Source organism: Rhipicephalus sanguineus, chromosome 2, assembly GCF_013339695.2.
Source record: "Rhipicephalus sanguineus isolate Rsan-2018 chromosome 2, BIME_Rsan_1.4, whole genome shotgun sequence".
Classification (NCBI taxonomy): Eukaryota; Metazoa; Arthropoda; class Arachnida; order Ixodida; family Ixodidae; genus Rhipicephalus; species Rhipicephalus sanguineus.
The window spans coordinates 181180355-181203768 of NC_051177.1; the positions used below are offsets into that span (position 1 = coordinate 181180355).

General features: G+C 46.4%; 1 protein-coding gene across 1 annotated transcript in view; it reads left to right on the top strand.

Moving 5' to 3' along the window:
- The window catches only part of LOC125757269 (gastrula zinc finger protein XlCGF52.1-like), a 158657-nt gene extending 155581 nt beyond the window's left edge, over nt 1-3076 (top strand). The window contains exon 4 of the mRNA XM_049412706.1: nt 2689-3076. Coding sequence (XP_049268663.1) covers nt 2689-3044 — 356 coding nt within the window. The 3' untranslated portion in view covers nt 3045-3076. The remainder of the gene's footprint in view (nt 1-2688) is intronic.
- The last annotated feature ends 20338 nt before the right edge of the window (nt 3077-23414 follow it).

Genomic DNA, 23414 nt, shown 5'->3' on the forward strand with positions numbered 1-23414 from the left:
TTTTTGTGGCTGAAATCCGAATGCATCAAAATAAAGTTCATAAACGCGCGTGGCTATGCACCCTTCTGAAAAAGCATCACGGCGTTTCTTGAAGAAGAAACAATGCATGCAGTGCGAAAGAACAATAACATAGTAAGCAAAGACTAGACTCCTCAGTTTCCTTAACGCTCACAGAACGGTTTAAGGCGCACCACATGCATGACCTCGGGCGTTCCCGGTGCCGCTGAGAGTTCGTGATGCCGTCGGGGACAACCTCTTAATTGAGTGCGACGAGGCGTCGAAGTACCCTGTATAGTCCGAAGTATCGTCGAAGGAGGTTCTCGCTATGTCGTCGTCGGCGTTAAGGCGTCCAGACCCACACACGGTCGCCCGGTTGGTATTTCATGTGACGCCGTCGGAGATTGCAATGACAGCTGTCGTTCTTTTGCTGGTTCTTGATGCGCAGACAGGCGAGCTGTCTGGCTTCTTCGGTGCACTGAAGGTAGACGGTGACGTCGAGGTTTTCTTCGTCGATGATGTTGGGTAGCATGGCGTCGAGCGTCATTGCCGGGTTCCTTCCGTAGATCAACTTGTAAGGCGTCATCGGCGTCGTTTCTTGCACGGCCGTGTTGTATACGAAAGTCACGTACGGAAGGATGGCACCCCACGTTTTGTGCGTGGCCTCTCGGTTCTCGAACCATGTTCGAGCGGTGTTTTCCAAGGCGAAATAAGCGCGCGGTGGCTTGTCGTCATCGGTCCAGTTGTTGAAAATGGCGACGTGATGGTGGCTTTCAAGCCAGCTTTCCGGGTCTTCGAGTGATGACCCGTGGAAGGTTGGTGGCTCCCTGGGTTGATGTAGCCAGATCGATGTATAGGGGCCACGTGGTCATCGTTGTTATCGAGGTCGATGTCACGGTCTTGGGCTGCTTGTTGGTTTCGGAAAGCAGCCCGTACACTGGCTGTAGAACCTTCTGCCTGCGGCTAGCTCGACTATCCGGGTTAGCGTTTGCTTCTTCGCGGCTTCGGCTTGAGTCAGCGCTTCGCGGGCGCCCGGGTCATGAACGAAGCAATAATTTAAGCAATGCTACGTGGTCGTGATGTTGACGAACGCAACAGTCGGCGTTTTCAAGACTGAGCTTTTTATTAGGGCGAGCTTGTGCCCGGAAAATGAAAGGTTATGTATACTACAAACGATTCACACTGTAAACTGATAGCGGCGTGAACAGTAGTCGGCCGTCGAGTGATCTTATCATCGGCGAAGCGCGTCGTCTTTTATAAAGCAGTCGTACAGCCTTCCAGCGTTATTGCTGGTGTTCGCGTAAGCTCTCGAATAAACTTCACTATTTGCGTCCTGTGCGTAGTCTCAACAAAATGCTCTCAAACAACCGTGAAGCTTCCCATGCACTGCGGCGCGGTCTGCACCGAGCGTAGCTAAGCGTTTTTTGTGGCTCAAACGCGAGTACATCAAAAGAGTTTTGGTTAACGCGCGTGGCAATATAAACATGAGCAGTGAATCTCGCTCGCGCATATTCATTCATCGCTCACATGGTCCGTCCATTTCTGACTCGCGAAACGACATTCTTTTGCTCGTTACGTGATCAAGCACAAGGACGACGAGTTTCAGGGATCATATTTATACTTTGAGACACTGAGAAAGCTTCTCGTACATGAACAAGCGTGACGGAAAACGTGCAAACGACATAAATGCCCAGTGAAAATCGTTTAAAAAGACTCTCAGATAACGCGAATAAACCTTGCATTCTCTGCGATGGTGTCGCATGAAGGGTGCAGAAAGAGTTGTACGATTCGAGACTCCATTTATTTACTTGCAGAAGTACAGGCTGTTTCATACTTAGGGGAAATCTCGGAGCGCCTGGCATCGTGATGCGACTAGCGCTGCAATCGCGCACCGGCAGCAGCTCGCGCGTGCGCAGACGCTTCAAGGGTGTAGAGTTGTACATCTGCGCACGCGCGAGCTGCTGACTGCGCGTGGTTGCAGCGCTGGCCGCATCACGATGCCACGCGCTCCGAGATTTCCCCTAAGTGTGAAACAGCCTGTACATAAAAGCCTAAGCAAATCACGTCTGGCAGCCCTGGCCAAGCCACCACGATCTTTCGCGGACTGCAACGGCATTCACGCACGTAGTGCGCAGCAACTACGCATACAACAAATATTGATGCGGAAATGACAGCGTAAGACTGTGAAACGTGTTATCGTATTTGACGGAGCATCAGCACTTTTCGTCAACGAACGCTCAAACCCACCGTGGTCGGCGTGATCGCTGCGCACCATCGTGGGCGCCTTTCGGTACCGACACCCGACAAGCCACTCTCTGCGATCTTCCGCGTCGCCGGGATAGGAATAAAAGCATATCTCTGGGCTTGTACAGTACGTTTGGCCCTGCAGAAACGAACGAAACCTCCCCGTGGAAATTCAAACGTTTCCTACAGCTACGGAGCGCAGAATGACGATATACAAGCAGTGGCCCCGCACACTTCCATACACCGCGCGGATGACGCATCCACACTAACGGGACCACCGTGCTGACCCGTATAGGTTGATCTCGGGGGACAACATGCGCAGCACACGTGCACATGTTGAATTGCAAGATAAACTTTATCTAACTAAAGACTCACGAATATGTGGTAAACATGTTACACGGTGTCTCGGCAGGTGAATTCCAGATTCCTTTCTTTCACTCCCAACAGGTACAGCGACGCAGCCTTGGAGCGCATCTGCAAGCGCCATGCCGAGCTCCTCGAAGACCTTGCGGAGCTCGTGGAGGTCAGCGTGGTTGAAATCGGTGGTATGGCGCATCGCCATCTGCGAAGAACCGCCAGCTTGGACGCGTACATGCGCATCACGAGCGTCGTCAAGGAGCGAGTCGTGTGCCATCCTCGTGACGACGGACGCATCCAGCTGTACGACCTGGGCGAAGACTGCTGGAAGATGGTCAGGCGGTTTCTGGTGCTCGATGACGTCGAAGAGGCCGTCATTCACCCGGAAAACCGCTGAGCCATTCCAGCAGCAACGACATGAACAAAATTTTTATCCGAATAAATAGATGAACCGTTGGCATCACGCGAGTAAAACATTGGAAAAAAATCCTGCAGAAATGCGCGCTCTGGGAATCAATTTCCTGCGATGGAATCACCTACTAGCTTGTAACAAAGCGGTCATCCACTTTGTAACAAAGCGTTACAAGGTGGATAGAAGTCCTCGTGTAAAGTCAGTAGTTGTGTGCACATCGTGGGCTTACCAGACACGTCGACAACACTGGCGGTAGCTTATGGTCCGATGCAACGTCGCCACTCATGTTATGGGCACATGTGTTAGTTTTACCGAAACAAAGTGCATACTACGATGTGCTTATGTGCAAAATCATAAGCAGCATCCGTTGGCGTATTCTTGCGAGGACGAGCAACCCTTGCAGAGTCATAAAAGTGCAGTGCCGTCCACTCTTGCGCAAAGCGCGCGAGCAGCCGACAATGATCCGGAAAGCGACACATTGCGGCGTTTGTGGCATCTCACGCAGTGTACCCAAGAGATTATGCGGCTTAGTAAGAGACATGCAGACTTACTTTGCACGCGTGACAATGTTCAAAAGTGTTCTCGTTTAACCAAATATGCACTCGACCTCGGGACACTTGCAGCATATCGATGCCAAAGAATGGCGCGTTTAGGCTGACAACACGTGCACGACTCTTTCACAATATACGATGCTATAGCTTTCTGGCTGTTTGGAGATAAGTGGTCACATGGAAAAATGATAGCATTGGGCAGAGCCCGCAAAACAAAGGTGCTTACCAACCTCATTACTGTTTTAAATCAGCGTGCACAGATCATCTCAATTAGGCAGCTCATGTTCCTGAGCGCACCATGTCAGATCCTGCAACCGCTGAATGCGTCGCCCGCAACGCAAAGCCATCAAGGGGTAGCTCACCTGTGGAAGGGAAATAACTACCGATTAAAGAATCGGAAGATAGTGAATTGTAAAGCACGGATACTATTTAATTTGGTAATGGGGCCCTAATCATCCCATTAGGGGACCTGAATGCCCATAGACATGACTTTGAAAGATATACAGATACAAATGAGAAGTTAGTGCTCGATCTCTGCGACCGACATAGTCTTGAGATAGTAATTACACCCGGGGCACAAGTCTGATGGACGGATCACGTGGGAAGTCGAAAAGAGGCAATGAAACATTGATTATTGTCTCATGACAGAGGGCATTTATGACATACTGACAGATGTGAGAATACACGAGCAAGGGATTAGCAGCTTGGGCAGTGATCTTAAACGCATAGGAATAAAAATGGGATGCAAAACTGGAAAAGATAACATAGAATCCAAGTGTGGAAGCTGGTATTTAAATAAAAAGATTAGAAATATAGCCGCAAGAACCGAGGAAGAAGTAGGCAAAATACTACACTGGGAGCAATTGCATGTCGTAAATAATGCAATAAGCAAAGAGAAGCTTAATATTTGTTAGAAAGTAAGTAGAACGCGAGAAACCTCGTGGAACAAAGAAATTCGAGAAGCGATGGAAAAGTGACGTGAAGCATCACGGGAGCGTAGACAGGCAAAAAAGGCAAAGCTGCCACAGGCCGAAGTCATAAAAAAGATGGGAAATATATTTAGTGAAAGAAATTTATTGCACAGATATTGCTCGAAGCAAAGATTAAAGGTGAAAGTGATCGTTGGGCGTAAGAGATCCACAAGTAAAGGTCGCGCCTAGGGTATTTTGAGGTCACATAAGATACCAGGTAGGAAGTCTGTCACAATGTAACGGCATATTGTAGAGGAAGGATGAAACCAATTGAAGGGTACGAGGCGCTAAGTTACATCCGAAAGGAGACAGCCGATTCGTTTAAAAAGAACTCCCAGGGAAATTTCCGGTAAACGCATGAAGGAGGACGCAACCGAGGAAGAACCTGACAATTTCAAATGGAATAAGGCAGAAGGAAACTTCCAAAGCGCATTGCCCCGGGTTTAGAGGGTGTTCCCGTCACTCTCATTTACGAACTAAGACACAGCAGTAAAGAAGCACATTTGAAAGCCGTAGAAAAATGCTTACAGGACAGGCAAATACCGGAAACTTGCACAAAGGCAAGGCAGAGAAAGGCAACATTCGCTTGTACAGACCGCTGACCGTTACATCGGTACTATACAGGTTGACGATGCAGGTAACAAAATCAGAAATAGAAAAATGGGCATACTTCACAATATTTCGGGGGAACTCAAGAATCGATTTCGAATCATCAGGCGGTTAGGCGACAACCTATTGGTTCTTACGCAGTATAGAAATATCTAAAATAAAAAAAACGTGGCGTTCATACGTGGCTTCTCTCGACATCACTGGGGCGTAGGATAACGTTAATCAGGAAATCTCATGGCATATATTGACGGAAGTTTGTATAGGCGAGGGAACGGGCCCCATCTGACCGCGTGGTCACACAAAACGGTGACGCCAGTTTCAGCTGTCATTCCGTCTGCTAGGCGTGCACGTGTAGTCATGTCTTCGTCATCACCATCGTCATCACCGCCGTCATCAGTGCCGACAAGTGATGAAGAAAATACTGAGGTATTGGAAATCACTGCGATTCGCGACGTCGCGAATCATCCTCACTTCGATCCTCTGCAAAAAGCAATTCTGAAGTACTACACTGTACTTCTCCACAAATTACATTTCAACAAAAAAATTCAGATTCACTTTGGTCCTTCCGAGATGAAATTAACTCATTAAATTGGGATGATGTGTTGTCGTCTTCTTCCTGACATAACGTGCAACACTTTAATAGAGGTCTTATGCTCAGTATATAAAAAATACTTCCCGTACGAAAACCTTGAAAAAACCTAAACGTGCACGTAAACCATGAATAACGACTTCCATCCTTAAAATGACAAAAGAAAGAAATATACTTTATAATGTATTCCTTACAGGACAGGACCCAGCTGCTTCCAAGGCTTTCAATGTACACCGAAATAATTCAACGGATCTGTAGAGACCATTCAAACGCTACTATTTCCCTATGTTTGATGGCGTGATAAACGCGAAAGAGATGTTGAACAGATTAAATGGTGTAATATCTGCAAGGCAACAGGACAACTGCATTGATGAACTTGCAGTATGCAATAACGTATACCGGGCCCGTAGCCAGAAAGCTTTTTCGGGGCGGTGGGGGGAAGGGGGGGCACATGCTGAAAACTTTGACTAGTAGTAGTAGTAGTAGTAGTAGTAGTAGTAGTAGTAGTAGTAGTAGTAGTAGTAGTAGTAGTAGTATCTTTGTTTATTTCTTGTAATACAAGAAAAAGGAACAGAGGCAAAAGGCGTTTCATACGCCTGACAAAGGCCTCTGTACCTGAAATTCGCAACACATACACATTCCTTGTACATATGTACAATCGAAAAAAGTTTTGACGCATCATATAACCACATGATCGCTAACAAATGAATACTGCAATCAACACAAGCAACACATGACATGCTTAAGATACTGCAGATACGCAAGTCTTACGCACATGAAAAAACAAGAACAGAAAACTCGATGCATCGTGTAGCCACGTGAACAATTATAATAATAAAAATTCGGCAGATCCCACGTACCATGGGAGTCGGTGTGATGCGAAGCATGTGGTGGGAAGGTGACTGTGGCGTAATTTTTTTTTGCTGAGCGACACGTTACAAAATGACGCTAAAGATTTGTATAAATTTTATACGCACACATATATGTTGAAGAGCCACATATGTGTTATATAACCAGTTGTTTACAGTTGGGTAACGCAGGCAACGGCAACGTGGGCATTATACAGACACCAGAAGCGGTAAGCTGATATGTAGTGCTTATACTTGCCCCTTATGATAGAGAACGCACGCACGTTTCACGAACCCGTGTGCATGTGTGGAAGAAGTTCTTGGCAGTTCTTGAACAAGGTCATCATATCCGTGATCAGTGAGCACCAGCAGCTGGTCATGACTTGTTATCGAATCAGGTCGTGATCGCGGTGACGAGGGGTACATGTGCAGTGAAGTATGAGGTATAGTACAGCTGTTGGAAATCGTGGATGCATCGGTCATTTCGTCGACAAATTTTCTGTGGATAGAGCCGGCGACATGTTGGAATCTGAAGTCACCCTTCGCGTTGGTGAGGTATAGGCCGTCGAGGCTGCTAGGCCTGGATAGTGCTACGTAGACCAACATCAGTGGATGGCGGTTGTCGTATTAGTAGACTACCTGGGCGTATTTGGCCTACGTAACCTAGTCTACAAAGCCTCTGTCAATCAATCTGGCATTATCCTCGGTGAGTATGAGGCCATCGCCCAGCCTCGTGAGGAATGAAGAGGACACTGCGTCGTTCTGGCGGACTAAGTGCACTTTACGGTGCGATGATGTGAATATCATACGTAACTTTCGTTAATGTATTCCTCCGGAGTCGAGCAATGCTTGAATACAGCTTGCTGAATCATAGGGGTACAAATGTAATGTTTATTAGACTGCTATAAAAGCGGAGCCAACACTCAAACCACAGACGTTAATCTGATATGACGTCTGTATCGTAGGAGTATACGCACCGTAGGAGTATCATGTATAGTGTTTATTGCTTTCTTGTAAAATTAGATAGCAAGCACCACAACCAGAACTGACGTTGCACCGCATTACGCCTGCATAGGCTGTTTTTCTAAACCAGTTTATAGACCGGGCGTGGCTCCGTGGTAGAATACCTGATTGCCACGCCGAATCCTTGGGTTCGATTCCTGCTGGGATCCTAATTTTCATTCTTTCCATTCGTCGGGTCAACGCTGCCGATGTCGGTTTTTCTTAATGCTCTCGCATTTATAGTCTGTTCTCGCATTTATAGTCTGTTTATAGTCTGTTCCTGGGTAGATATAAACTGTCAATCACCTGTGGCGCATACCCACGCACCGCGGCCCGTGGTAAGCGGGTATGTGCCACACGTGTCTGGAGGAAAGGGTTTGACGACGTACGCGACAGGATTTTCACTTTATTCATGTCATGACCTGACAGTCGTATTCATCAAATCATGTTACCCTCCCATGCCAATTTTGGTCTGCACCAAGTTAAGGAGGCGATCATGAGAGCCCCCAGACGTAGGCGGCTAGATAGATAGATAGATACGTAGATAGAAACGCTCAAAGTGCCAGAGGTTCGCTAAGAAGTGCTTCGCATTTAAAAAGTATTTATTTATTTAAAACACGTACTTCACCAAAATTTCGGGGGGGGGGGGTTCCCTCTCCCTGGCTGGCTAAAGGCCTGATGTATACAAAGGAACCGAACTGACTAATAAATTTAATAAGCATTTTACTACTCTAGTAAATAGTACATACGATGTCGAAAGTCTGAACTGTATACCTGCCCCTGTCTACAAAGAATTCTCTATTTACCACGCCAACAAAATAATATGAGTTAATTAGTATATTTAGACGATTTAAAGCAAGTAAGAGTGAAACATTGATGGCTTAAAACTATAACGTATTATTTTCGTTATTGATATCCTTAGTCCGTATTTGACACACGTGTATAATCTCGCTTTGAGTACAGGTACTCTTCTTCAGCGCATGAAAAGCGCCAAGGTAACTGTAATATATAAGGGGGGAGAGAAAAATAATTTGGGTAATTACAGGGCAATCTCAATACTGCCAGTGTTCTGAAAGGGTCTAGAAAAGATTATTTTTATAAGCCTGTCGAGGGTTTTCGACGAACATCAGAATATAACACCATCACAGTTCGGTTTGAGGCCTGGCTTCTCAACCCAATGTGCCCTGCTTCACTAAAAGGAATTGATAATAAAAACAAAAAAAGCAAAATATTAACGTTAGGTGTTCTTATAGAATTCTCCAAGGCCTTCGATACCATAAACCATGTCATATTACTGAAAATGTTGAAATGTTATGGGACGCGTTAACTTTAATTGAAAGTTATCTGACTGATCGGCACCAACGTGTGCCAATGATGAAGGAACTATCCGCACAATAAAAAATAAGACATGGCGCACCACAGTGTAGTATACTCGGCCCACTTTTGTTTATTATTTTTATAAACGGCATTAAAAGAGTAGACACTTCAGTAGAATATGTTATTTATGCAGATGACGCAAGCTTGCGTTTTTCTAGAAGAAACATTGATAACATCATATCATCGGCAAATGATACATTAGGCAGACTGTACGCTTGGGCAGTAAAAAAACTATTTACGAATAAACTGTTCTAAAACTAAAGGTGTTATGTTCCGAGCCAAATCTACACCATGTCCTATGCTTAATTCATTATACTTAAATAATGTCAAAATAGAATTCTCGTCCTTCGCAAAGACGCTTGGAGTTGTGTTTCACAAACACATGTCTTGGGAGCATTACACCAATTACATAAGGAATATACTTTGTAGAGTAGTGGGAATCCTAAAAAAATGTCAAAGAATATTGCCAGACCTGCAAAAACTTAATATATTTAATGCTCTATTCACTCCCCATTTCTGCTACTGCCATTTAGTTGGGGGTACCGGAACTAAAAATCATTAGATACCTTAGTCATACCAGAACTAAAAAAGCAATACGTTCCGTTTCAGGTATTCCATACAATGCACATAGTCTGAAGCTTTTGCAGGATTTCAGATCTTAAAAGTTGAAATTTCCTTGAATACTGTCATCGTAACAACATTCCGATCAGAACTAATCCGTAACAGCCGCTACATACGTACATTAGCAAACTTAACTCTAAATCCTTTTACACGTTCAACGAAACACACTGTTCACTGGTACACTCGACGGCAGCGTAAAAACTGTGGAACAGAGCTACTACAGTACTAAACAAATTGAAACTAACAGATTGCAATTTACCATTAATGCCTAAATATTCAATTTTAAATATAGTGTCTTTGAATGTATCGCCTTCTGGTGGAAATACCGCATCTTGAGTGTTTGTTTTTGATTTTGGCATTGTGAGTTTTGAAATGCTTGCCTTAACTAAAATTCTTTCTATACCGCATGTTACTGCCATTGTAATGGGATCGCGGGGTTAGTCAAGCTACAGATACTGCAGCTTTTACCCTGCTGTACTCACCATAAATGGTACAATTTTTCCTTGTTGTTCTAGGTCTTGTTATGAATATCAATTATGGTGAAATAAACCAAATCTCAAACCTCAAAACCTCGACGCCGGTCCGAGTAACGACGAGTAGGTGCCTGTAGACGCACGCTTGGCCCGTGCTAGCTGGCAAGCTGACAGAACAGTAGGAAACGTTGTGAACAGGACAGGGGTTCCTATCGTGCATAAAAGTAAGCGGTCCGGTGGCTAAGAACAACACACGATTTATTCAACGATTTATTCAAGGTGAAATACGGCCGCACTTCTCAAAACACCATTCGCGTCTGCCCTCGCCTTCTTTTATCCCTCCCCAAACACACACACACACACACACACACACACACACACACACACACACACACACACACACACACACACACACACACACACACACACACACACACACACACACGCACACGCACAGCGCACACACACACACACACACACACACACACACACACACACACACACACATACACACACACAGTCGACACTCACCGGTCTCGTCCCTAGCCAGGCATCCATGCTGGCGCGTTTCGCCTTGTCACCATCAAGCTCTAACATGACATGACAAGAACTTTATTGGAGTCCTGAGGAACTGATATTTAGGGGAGCCGGAGGCCCCCCATATCGAGTGGGTGGCTCCCCCCACGATGGGACCGGCAGTCGAAGTCCCGTCGCGATGTCGCGGGCCCTCTGGACGGCCTGTTGGCCTGTTGAGTGTGAAGACTGCTCCTCTTCAGGGATTCCTCCCATTGTTCCTTCGTGATGGGTGGAGAGGCATTAAGGGCTGGGCACAGCCAGAGCATGTGATCCAAAGAACATTAGTCATGGCCCAAAGAACAGCACATTTTCCGGGTGTGTAAGGCCAGCGCCCGAGGAGGCGTTGGTAAGACCAACGTTCAATGCATCGCGGAGACGCGTGGAGACGCAAATTGCATGCGCAGTCCTACCTGGAAGCTTTTATAAACCAACGTTGCAGCTGTCCGCGACAAAGACATTCCTTCTTGAGGTTCTTCAAATGCCACTGGTGTAAGTCGCGCACAACTGTTTCACGACATGCTGGCACGTAACGCAGTTGAGATCGTCGCTCCCACTTATCACAGGCTGACGAGCACACGACCATTCATTCGAAGCGGCGCGGCAAAGACGCGGGACTTGAGACAACCAACCCAGACAATCGAAGTGAAGCCGCTGCCAGGCATCGCTGCTAGTCGGCACCACGATGAGAACACCGAGATCGCTGACGTTATCGTTACTAGTGCATCGTGACTCAGCGCCTGGAGTCCACTGACCACGTCATAATACTATCGATGTCGCAGGGTGCTGAACGCACCGTCGAGCTTTCGTACGCTTTTCGCCCTCGAAATAAAATAACTTCTACGTAACGCACGCAATTCATACTACGCTCAAAAAACTTTTGCATACCAAGCTATCGAGTGAAGGCTGCTTCTCGAGCTTGAAATTTTACGTAATCGCTCCTTTAACTGGCAAATAAGGAACAAATCGCAAATCAAACGGACTCGCGCTAGAACAGAAAGCCAGAAGGGAACTACCAAGAACAAGTAAACAACAAACGAAAGTGTCAGGTAAAGATTTCTAGTACCGTTCTTTGAATTAGCTCTTGAAAAGTTATAGAGGAAGATATGGCAAACTCTTACTCATTTCTACCTTCCTCGGTGGAGCAGAACTCCCGAAGCTGACGCAGCCGCTTACACTTGGAGAAGAAAATGTCTTGCACTGCCTCGCCGTGATTGTGCTTCTGCTCAAGGATGGAGTCCCCTTAGGTAGTTCAACAACTAGACTTTACGTACCCGTATAAACATGGATATAGGCAGTTACTTATTTACAATGGAACTGTCGCAATGTAACTTCGCAGAACCATGTGACCAAAGCGTTCGCGAGGAGCCAGGTTTCGACTTCTTGGTCGTTCGTCCCCGATCTCATGGCAAATCATGTCATCCTAGAGCCAATGGGGCCAACTGGAACTTGGCCCTTTTTGCTGACAATATTTTGCTTTTTGCTTGGCTCTTTTTGCTGACAAGCGACGAGAAGATGATGGTGATAAATGAACTTTTATTGAGACCAAACTATATTGGTGGTGCACGCATGCACCAGACGGGGTGGTTCCCTAGTTACGGGAACCATATGAGAAGACTGGCATCACACACCAAGAGATGCCGATAGCCTCCGCCATCCAGGGAAAGGAAGGAAAACAAGAAAGAGGAAGTTTTGACCAGTTTAGCATAACCGTTAGGCTACCCTGCACAGGGGAGAGGGATTGGGCATATTAAAAGAAGAGTAAAGAAAGAGAGAGGGAGCACGCACACACACCATGTCACAGAGCAGAGCGGCAGTCTTGTGCGGTATGCGGCATCACTACGAGTCTACAGCCGCTCGTGGAAATCTGCTGTCCTTAGAAATTTTGACAATGCCTTGGTTGCTTGAATTCTCGACGACTTTTCGGGAAGACATTGGACGATAGTTACCAGCGGCATCGGTCTGTTGCCAATGCGAGCGAGAGCAATTGCGAGTGATTGTCTCTGGACAGCGTGGACAGGGCAGTCGCAGAAGATATGTTGCAAAGTCTCCTGGGTACCGCAGATGTCGCAAAGAGCCTTGTTGGCCATCCCTACACGAAACGAAAATGACTTTGTGAAAGCCACGCTTAACCATAACCGGCATAGCAGTGGCTCCTCTTCGGCGGAGTGCAGTTGGTATTTGAAACCGCACCAACGCGTTCAGGTGGTTGCCGATAGTTTTGGCTACTTGTTGTATTCAGTGTGGCGTGCGCAATCTCCTTTGCGATCATTCGAAGCATGGAAGCAGCATCAGAGCTTGAAATGGGTACAGCCTCTTCCTTGTCGCCTTGAAAAGCTGACCGAGCAGATTCTCGGCAGGTTCGCTGCCTATCACGCCGCAGTGACTTGGCAACTACTGAAGTGTCACTTGGTGTCCTTTCTCACATTACGTTTGAAAAAGGTGTATGATATCGAATACCACTTCTTCGTACGGTCCATGCCGCATGGCCCATAACAGAGGTTTTAGGGCTGCTTTGAAGCCGCTGAATATCCACCATCGCTGCGGTTGTTCGCGAGTGACAACACAAAGTGCAGCGCGAAGAAATGGTGTGAAAAAGGCAGCGGAATGCACGACCTCTGAATAGCCTCTGCAAAATTCGGCCGAAGAATTTAACACGAACAGACAAGAATCTGCCACACACAAAGTTTCACGTTCAGAAATCGTTGAGCTCAACATCGTCGTGTACACACTGCACCAAATTACGAAGAAGAATCATTGGGCTGATTGACAAACTTAGACTGTGAAAAAAAAAATCTACCAGATATTTCACGCCCGATCGTAACAAAATTCTTCAATGAAGCGAGCATGAAGACCATATAGAAATAAATTCAAAATTTCGCAGAAGCTAAATGCAGGGCCTCGTTATTGTGTGACACAGTAACCACCATCTTTACTACATACGCTCGTTACAGAGATGAAGCCGGCGCGAATAATACGCACGAAGAGAGCCACACACACGTATATTCAGTCGAGAGAGTATATCGCCGCGTGACCGTGCTACGCAATTCCTCAGGTTTCACAACAGTAGAGCTGCGTTGGTTCTTTTTTAGATGCGAAGTATCTTAAGGCGGAGCTCAATCCGGTGGTGGTGGTGGTGGTGGTGGTGTGCGGCGTGACCACCCTTACTGCGCATGCGCATACCCTCCCCACACACTTCCTCTCCACTCCCCCTCACCATTCCCTCTGTCCTCTGCCCTCTGCCCTCTCCCCTTTCCCTCTCCCCTCCCCTCTCCCATACCCCTCTACACTTCCCCTCTCCCCTCCCCCTTTCCACTCTTCCTCTGAAACGCGGGCTAGACATGCCGAAATTCTCTCCTGCGCAATGCCGCGATGAGCTCGAGCGCATGCGCGTCCCCTCCCCTTCTCTCTCATCTCCTACGCTGCCCCCCTCTCGCCCGCCTGTCGACCGCGTTCCCCGCTCGCCCTGTGAGAATTAACGGCCAGGCTAGATGGAAGATACGACGCGCGTAGCGTCCCTCTTCGCGTTCCACGACGCGAGGTCGTAGCATGCCCAACGAACGCCAACGGAACGCGATCGTGCAAGTGCTCCGGCTTCGCATCGGCTCATGGTCCCCTTTAGCGGGAGATGGTGTAATTTTCTTTCCATATTTATTCGCATGATATTGAAATTATCACATGATAATTTTGTCGACGTCGATGCTTATGGAACGTCTTAAACGTTGCCCGGGTAAGTGACGGCCTCTTCGACGTCGTCGAGCATCAGGAACCGCCTGAGCATCTGCCAGCAGACTTCGCCCAGGTCAGTCCAGCTGCATGCGTCCGTCGTCACTTGGATGGTACGCGACTCGTTCCTTGACGACGCCCGTGATACGCATGAACTCGTCCAAGCTGGCGGTCTTTTGCAGATGGCGATGCGCTATACCTGCTATTTCAGCCACGCTGACCTCCACGAGCTCCGCAAGGTCTTCCAGCAGCTCGGCATGGCGCTTGTAGATGCGCTCCAAGGCTGCGGCGCTGTACCTGTCGGGAGTGAAAGAAACGAATCTGCACTTCACTTGCCGAGACGCCATGTAGCTTTTTTAGCACATATTCGTGAGTCTAGTTTTCCATTTTTCAATTCGTCATGCGCGCGTAGCGTGCACTTGCGCGTATCTTTGAACCTGCAACCTTCAGATCCGAAGGTTGCAGGGTACGGTCCCTGCCGGCGGCAAGTTGTCCTTTCGATCACTTCACTTTCTTCACATTTATATCACAATTACTACAATACACTTCAAGTACAATTAAGGTTCATTATCCTTCATTATCACTACATGATAATGTAGTGATAATGTTCAATTCCTTCATTATCACTACATGACTGTGAATTTAAGTACATTGATAGTTCTTAGACAAGTGCCTCGATAAAGTGCGCCGCGTGCTGCTCATGCTGTAATCTTTCCCCCTTTTTTTTTTGACATGCGCACCTTTATGTATAAATGTGTCCTTCTAATGTGTGAATAAACCAGTTGTTAGTGAGCGCTCGTGTTTTGTGGTTCTTCCTTCGTCTGTTGTGTGTACCGCGCTCCCAGTAAGCCGAAGAAGTACAATTAAGGTCCCCTGTGCCTGCCCTGGCTTCATTATCTGCTGGTTTCGTCAATGTGTTTGATACGCACTGCCATAAGCCAGCATGGAAAACTGAACACGCCAGTACGTCTTAATGAATTAGCTCTGGTTGCCGCGAGTGGTCCCAAACCGTGCGAAGTTCGTGTGAAGCGCCGAGTTCTAGCATCGCAGATCTCGTGCTCATCAGTGAGCGCGCCGAGTTGCGTACGCGTTCTGAAGAACGAGGATGGCGAAGAGCACGTCGTCAAACAAAGGGATTAGATTAAACCGGGCGGTTGAAAAACAACTTTTAGAGCAGCGAATGCACAAGGCCATTAAAACATTTTTAAAGTTTGAATAGTATACTTTCCCACCACGGACTCCGATCTTGTGCCTACAGGATAATATTCAACGGTAAGGTTGAACAAAAACTCGCAGTGGCGAGTCGCGACTCAACTCATTAATAGAGGCCGGATTTTCGGGCGTAAAAGACCTCGTTTGAGGCGCCAAAAATAGACAGGCAAAACAACGTTTTAGGCCTCCAATATTGTAAATATAGGCACAATAAACTTTCACATAAATGCAAATAATTTCAAATGAAGATGTGCGCGACCTCTCTCTACGACAGGAAAACAGAAATGTTATTGCTTAAGATGGCACAATGGCGCCAACAGTTGAACATAGTTGTGCAATTGTGCTGTGTCCCGCACACTTCGCAGAACACGGTCTCTCCCGTGTTCTGCAGGGTGAGCCAAGTGTCCACTGTGGAATCAACACACTCCTTGGTGCCTTTTCGGCATGACTAAGAAGGGCCGCGCAGGAGCAGACAGTCATATCGCTAAAAGACAGGGAGGGATTCCTCCTGTTGGCCGGGTCGAATCGCCTGGAACCAAATTCTCCCCTGCAGGGTGTCAGAACGAAATGTTTTTCGTTTCGGTTTAGTTTCGTTCCACCGCAAAAAGTTCCGTTCCGTTTCTGTTCCGAAACGAAAAAAGAATATTCCGTAATGGTTCGTAACGGTTTTTATGCAAAATTCTCAAGTTAATAAAAAACATTGGACTTGTGATATAGTTACTTGCACTTCTCCTAATTAAGAAAATGGGACAGGGGTAAAACATGTTCTTTCCACGTTCTTCAGGGGAGTGGAAGAAACTGTACCACGAATTCCTACCAACTACCAGCACAAACCAGTACTATACCCTTCAAAGTCATAGTATTTGTTTTCTCAAACGTCAATTGCGACTTTTTTTAGCGGGCTCAATGCTTTGTGCCAAGGGAGTGAGCACGATCTCAAAAGCAGCACGTCATTTAGTGCACTCTCTGTGCGAGACCGCTGATCTGATAAAAAATATTCGCCAGGCCTGCGCGGAACACGCAACACAGTCACAGCGTAAGCTGGAAAAGCAGCCTTTCTAGATAAGAACTTGTTGTTGGGCGAGTTGGTGAGTACTTAACATCGTGGTTTAGCGCTAAAGAAAGACAGACACATGTGAGAGACAGGACAGGCGCTACTAACAACTGGTTTATTGCAAGGGTTGCAATGGAATAAATACCACATTGGTGCGCAGACGTGACGAACGCGTAACAAGACGTCACCACTTATCAGGCTACAGGCATGTGACATCAAAAAGCCTAATCTCATTTCTATACAAGCAGATAGATGTGTCGCTAACACAGTTAGTACCTTTTTTCTTTATATGATACGCCTCCCAGAGTTCGCGGGCTGATTTGTTCCAGCTTCTTCCTAGAATCTTAGCCTCTCGAAATATCGGCTCACACATGCATTTTCGGCAGTGGGACGAAAGATGGGCCCCATCTACTTTCTTTAGATTTTGCGCATGCTCCCTTAACCGGTCATTAAGGCATCGGCCTGTTTGCCCTATGTACGACTTACCGCAAGACAGCGGTATGTCATAGACCACTCCTTGCACTCCTTGCACGCAAAGAAGCATGCCTCGCCCTTTGTGAAATGCGTGCAAGGAGTGGTCTATGACATACCGCTGTCTTGCGGTAAGTCGTACATAGGGCAAACAGGCCGATGCCTTAATGACCGGTTAAGGGAGCATGCGCAAAATCTAAAGAAAGTAGATGGGGCCCATCTTTCGTCCCACTGCCGAAAATGCATGTGTGAGCCGATATTTCGAGAGGCTAAGATTCTAGGAAGAAGCTGGAACAAATCAGCCCGCGAACTCTGGGAGGCGTATCATATAAAGAAAAAAGGTACTAACTGTGTTAGCGACACATCTATCTGCTTGTATAGAAATGAGATTAGGCTTTTTGATGTCACATGCCTGTAGCCTGATAAGTGGTGACGTCTTGTTACGCGTTCGTCACGTCTGCGCACCAATGTGGTATTTATTCCATTGCAACCCTTGCAATAAACCAGTTGTTAGTAGCGCCTGTCCAGTCTCTCACATGTGTCTGTCTTTCTTTAGCGCTAAACCACGATGTTCAGCCTTTCTAGAGCCCGTTCTATGCTCTCTTGGGGAAACTATTACAAGTACACATGCAAGGTACCCACTACACCTAAATCATAATTTTTCTCTAGTAGCGAAGCGCCCACTATGTCATTTTTCCTAATTCTTCGGAGAATCGTGGTGCCTGCTACACATCTCTAAGGTATTATGTGCACTTTGTGCTGTGGCTAACGACGATGAAAAATTATGGCTGAGCTCTTTATAACAAATTGAAAACATTCAACAACTGACTCCTTGATCAATTCGTATTGTGTGACGCCAGGTTGCTATTTTACTCTTCTGCCACGCTATATAACATATGTTAACACGATTCCTTGGCCGGCATGACGCCTGTATAGAGTATATTCGCGGAAAAGTTACAAGCACCAGCACGACACTGTGGTGGAATACTCGACTGCCACGCACAGGGCGCGGGTTGAAGTCCCATCCGATCCTAGAAATTGGTTTATTTCATTTTTTCGTACTTCACGAGATAGCGGTTACGGACACCGGCGGCGGCGAACAACTATGGCGCCAAAATCGGCTGCTGTGATCTTATAACAGCTTTCGCTGTAACAAACTTCGGTGCCGACCATGCCTTCTCCACGCTGGCCTGAGTGACAGGCGCGCAAAAGTCCACTTGCGTTAATATAAACATCTCTGGTTGCCACTGTTTTCGTTTTTCGCGTAAATTTACCATACCTTTTCTTTGAAATTCCTGCCTGAGGTACGCGCTAATACTGTACTCTGAGATGTGCTTAACTGCTCACGTTGCATGACCTCAGTCGTTCCGGATCGCCAAGTTTTCTCGTGAACCAAAAACCGATTAAAAAAATTTAGGTTTCACTCCGGAACGAAATAATAGATAAAGTTGCGGTTACGTTTTCGTTCCGGTCAAAAATATCGTTTTTTTCGTTTTTCGTTTTTGGCTTTTGTTCCGTTCCGACACCCTGATCCCCTGACAGTGAACCTCTGGCGTAGCCAGGTGAAGGGGGGAGGGTTCAATCCCTCCTTCCTACGAAACATTTCAGTTTTGCGCGTGTGTATATACGCGCACTCATACAAAACGCATGTACGAACATACATAAAGTATGGTTCCCTCTAACGCACAGTTAGAGGGACGGATCTTGGAGGGCGCTCACTGAAAAGGAGATAGGCAAGTTCGTCAGACTTGTGTTCCGCGCCTGCATTGTTATTGGGGTCGACGACGCATATTTCCAGGCCTTCATCCATCATCAGTGAGGCCACGGAAAAGGTTCAAGTCACTGCTTGCCTTCTTGAGTGTCTCTGATCTACAGAAGACCGCCATCACATCCCACGGGAAGTGTCAGCGCGTGTCTTCTCTACTGCAACACATGAACGATTAATCCGCGCTATTTTTTCAAACGCGTCGCAACCTTTCTGTGGATGAGAAAATGGTGAAATCAGAATGTCAGTCTGGTATTCGGCAGTACATGAGCGACAAAGTGGTCAAATGAGGATGCAAATTATGAGTTTTCGCAGATTCGGAAACGGGGCACACTGTTCATGTCAACCTATACAAGGGAAGGCGCCTCAGGGTCCTCGGCACCAACAACAAAAATTGAGTTATGCCAGAACTGCTACGAGGAAATGAAAGTTGAGCAGAAAAATAAATGTTTCATGTGAAACATGTGCAGCCAACCTTTGTTTCCAAGCGTCGAGAAACTACTTCGCGTGGTGGCATGATGGGCAATAGTGATTATATTTTTGTATGTATGTATGTACGTATGTATGTATGTAAGTAACTTTCGCACTTACAAAGCTTATAGTTCCTGTATTATTCTATTAGGGCCTTCTGTTCAAAACGCATATTTCGATTTTTTTATATTTACACTGTGCAGAGTAGCATTGATGTTTCTATCAAGTTTTTCCCTCTTGCCACATTTGTTTGTTTTGATAATTTTTTCATGATATTAAAATGAATGTGTTGTTTAAGATTATTACAATAAGAAAGAACAATTCCTCTTCTATCAATTGATAGTCTACACTTTAGCCTCAATTAATTTTTATGGCAGGAAATAAAATATTTCCTGGACCACCCAAAAAACAACCGCTCTTTTCGCAGTAACAAAAGTTTTAAGCTGCGATATAACTGCCAGAAGATGATGCCTAGCGGTGTGCTTGGCAACATCGCATCAGCCTTCGATAAAAGCTATGCCTTTGTGGTAGACACTTCGCACCTGGTGCCTGCAGTTACTATCCGGGACCGTTGCAGTGCACGGACTCATTAGGCGGTTTTAAGATAGGGTGCGCAAAGCCTTGCATTAGTGTTTGTCGCCATTGCGCATGCGTCATACGCTATCTTGTTGGTCACCCACGTTAAGTTTGGAAAATAGCATATCGTACCCAACGAACGCAACCTTAGCACTATTCTAAGACTGCCTATTATCATTTGAAGGCAGCTGCTGTACCGACGTCTGGTTTCCGAGTTATCCACCTTCGTGGTGTGTTACCGTGAAAGCCAAAACCAGTTTCGTGAGCCATACGCACAATTTGTGATCGGAGTGCAGGATTCTTTGGCGTGTTGTTGTGTGACGTACACGCAAGACCGAGAACAAGCCGCGCGCAGAGGTTGTACCTAGGCACGTTGAACACGGCATACGCATCTTGTTAAGCGCTAGCATACACGCCTCCAAACTGGTACGCGTCATCGGGCGGAAGATCAAAACACTGCAGAAAGATCACGCCAGCGCGTTGCCTGCACAGCCGCGGAGCTGATGCTCTTGAGGTTGCGCCTTTGACGGGTCGCCAAGGATTTTAGTCCGAGGCGTAGCCAACAAAATTGGCGAAGCTTGCACTAAACCGAGCAAGGCTCGAAACAGCGTAACTAGACGATTGTGAAGAATAATCTGGTTGTCTCTAGGCTGTTTTTAGGGCTCAGATAGTGATGCTAGGTTGTTTATACGGTGATGCTCAGCGCAGGGAGGTTCGAGTTAAACCACAGACAGTCACAGAGACGACCGGGATGTCCAAACTGCAGAGACACAAGCTCGCGCTGAAATCAAGCGTTCGCACCCCTTATAGATCTACGGGCACGTCGTCGTTGGCGCAGGCGTTCCGTCGCTTCGGGGTCTTCTCGCAGCCGCCGTTGGCTTTCCCGTTCCCTAGTATTCTCTCGTTGTACGTGCTCAAGGTATTCGGCTCGCCGCCGTCGCTTCGCAGCCATTTGTTGGGCTGACTGTTGCCTTTGTTCATTTTTAGTGGACCAGTTGTGAGCGGTGGGATTAAACCAATTTATGTGACACATACCCGTTTATGATGATGATAGTTTTTCGTTTCGCCTGACAAGGAACGACTTGCTAAACAGTTTTAGTGGACCAGCGGTGAGCAGTGGGATTTAGCCAATTTCTGTGGTTCATACCTGTTTATGATGGTGATAGTTTTTTAGTTCACCGGACAACTGTCACGTAGCCGGGGTGTGGCACACCGAGCCCGCCCCCCCTCCCGAATTTTTTTTCGCCATGGCATAGAGAGCACGAAATGACACTCGATCACATCTTCCAGCCCGACTCCCACTTCAGATCAAGAAGGTGCCCTCCCCCAGGGGCGTAGCCAGAAATTTTTTCGGGGGGGGGGGGGGCACCTTCTTGATAAGTGGAGGTTGGGCAGGCAGATGTGACAGAGTGTCATTTCGTGCTCTCTATGCCATGGCAAAAAAAAATTCGGTGGGGGGGGGGCCCGGCGTGCCCCCCCTGGCTCTGCCGGTGCCCCCCCCCCCCGAAAAAATGTCTGCCTACGCCCGTGCCGGACAACGAACGATTTGCTAAACAGCTTAGCTGTTAAAAAAGAGGGGGGAAGTCAGTTTCGCCGCAAGGGCAAAGCAATAAATGCGATTTCCACCGAATGGAATAATATAGCAAGTAAGGCTGGCAGCTCACCCTTTCAGAAAACACGGCCGCTGCAGCGAGCGAAGCGACCTTCGTGCAGACTGTTGCTTTAAAGCAGACTTTGCCATGAGAGCACGACACGTGCAAAGATATGGGCCGTGTACGAACAGGCACAACACCAGACTCTCCTACAACATGTTTCTTCTACAATGGGCATCTTTCTACATGTGTCTTCGAACCCAGCTTGGTGGTCGTCAAAACTTCTCTTCTTGTGCAGTGTCTTTCAAGGCTGGGTTCGTCGTCTTCCTATGCTTATTCCATCGAAAGATACAGCACACGCGACCATGGACGACCATAATTTCCCGGTCGGTTAAAGTACCTATTTTCTGCCAGAGCCGCACAGCCCATCTCCGGCTCCTCCCAATGCGGCTTTCGTGTGACGAGAGAGGGGAGGCAGGCTTGTTCTCCGCATGAGCAGTGATTGTCATTGGCCCTCTCACGCTTTCCCTCGCACCACATAAAACATACAACGTGTGGGGCAAATGTTCTCGATTTCAAGTTTATTTTATTTATTTAGTCATACTGCTAACCCTCACATGACAGGGAGGGTGAGGAATTGAGTTGTACAAAAATAAACATGTGAAGAACATTTGTAGAACAAGATTTGTACCATATAGCACACTTGTATAAGGAACACAGACATACATTTTCAACTCATAGCATTTGCAACATAATATTTGTGACTTATAGAACATTTGTAAGGAAACACAGTTAGACACAGAAACGCTAATAAGCTATACAGTTTGAGCAAAATGTCTATCAAGACCAAACTGAAAATCAGTCAGAGTATACTTTTGCACCACATTATTCGGTAATTCATTCCACATTTTAATAGCACCAGGAAAGAAGCAAAAGCGGAATAGGTCTGCTCAAACCATTGCTGGTTGTATGAATGCACTGCGTGTTGTTCTTGGAAACCTTTTGTGAAAGCGTGCCAGATAATCGTCCTTGTTTATTTTCACCTCTGCATGTAATATCCGGAAAAGTAGTTTCAATCGCTGTTTTTGCCTTCTTCATTCCAGTGATTCTAATTTACATACCTATAGCATTTCAGTTACCGAATTCTTTCTTCAATATTTGGAGCAGATAAAGCGAGCTGGCAGTCTTTGAATTCGATCTAATTTATTTTTTAAGACCTTTTGATACGGGCTCCACACAGCGCTAGCATATTCCAATCGCGGGCTTATATACGTCTCGTAGGCAAGCAGCTTGACATCTTTTGTTGCTCGACGTAATTTCCTTCGCAGGAAGCACAACTTTTGATATGCTGACTGACAAATGTTTTCGACATGGGGACGCCAGCTCAATTTCTCTGTTATAGTTACGCCCAAGTGCTTAAAAAAACATACTTTCACCAGCATATTATCACCAATGGTATATATAAACGAAATCACTTCCTGTTTGTTATGTGTGTGTAAGTAGATTTTTTAAAGTTAATTTCCAGACCCCATTTACAACACCATGAGCTTAAAGCTTGTAGGCACTGATTGATTTAAATTGATCAACTCTGCATGATACCAGACAATAGATTAGCCAGTCATCTGCAAATAGCTTAATTTTTACAGGTGGTTGGACAACTGCTAAAATATCATCTATGTACAAAAGGAAAAGTAGTGACCCCAATACATATCCTTGAGGCACTCCCGAATAAACCTCCCGACTTCCCGACATAGTCTCTTCCACTCTAACTGCTTGTTGGAGATTGCTCAGATGAGCTCCGATCTAATTGAGCACCTTTTCACTTATACTGACATTGCGAAGCATTAAAAGCAGTTTACGGTGTGAAACTCTGTCGAAAGCTTTTGCAAAATCGATGCACATAACATCGATTTGCATACAGGC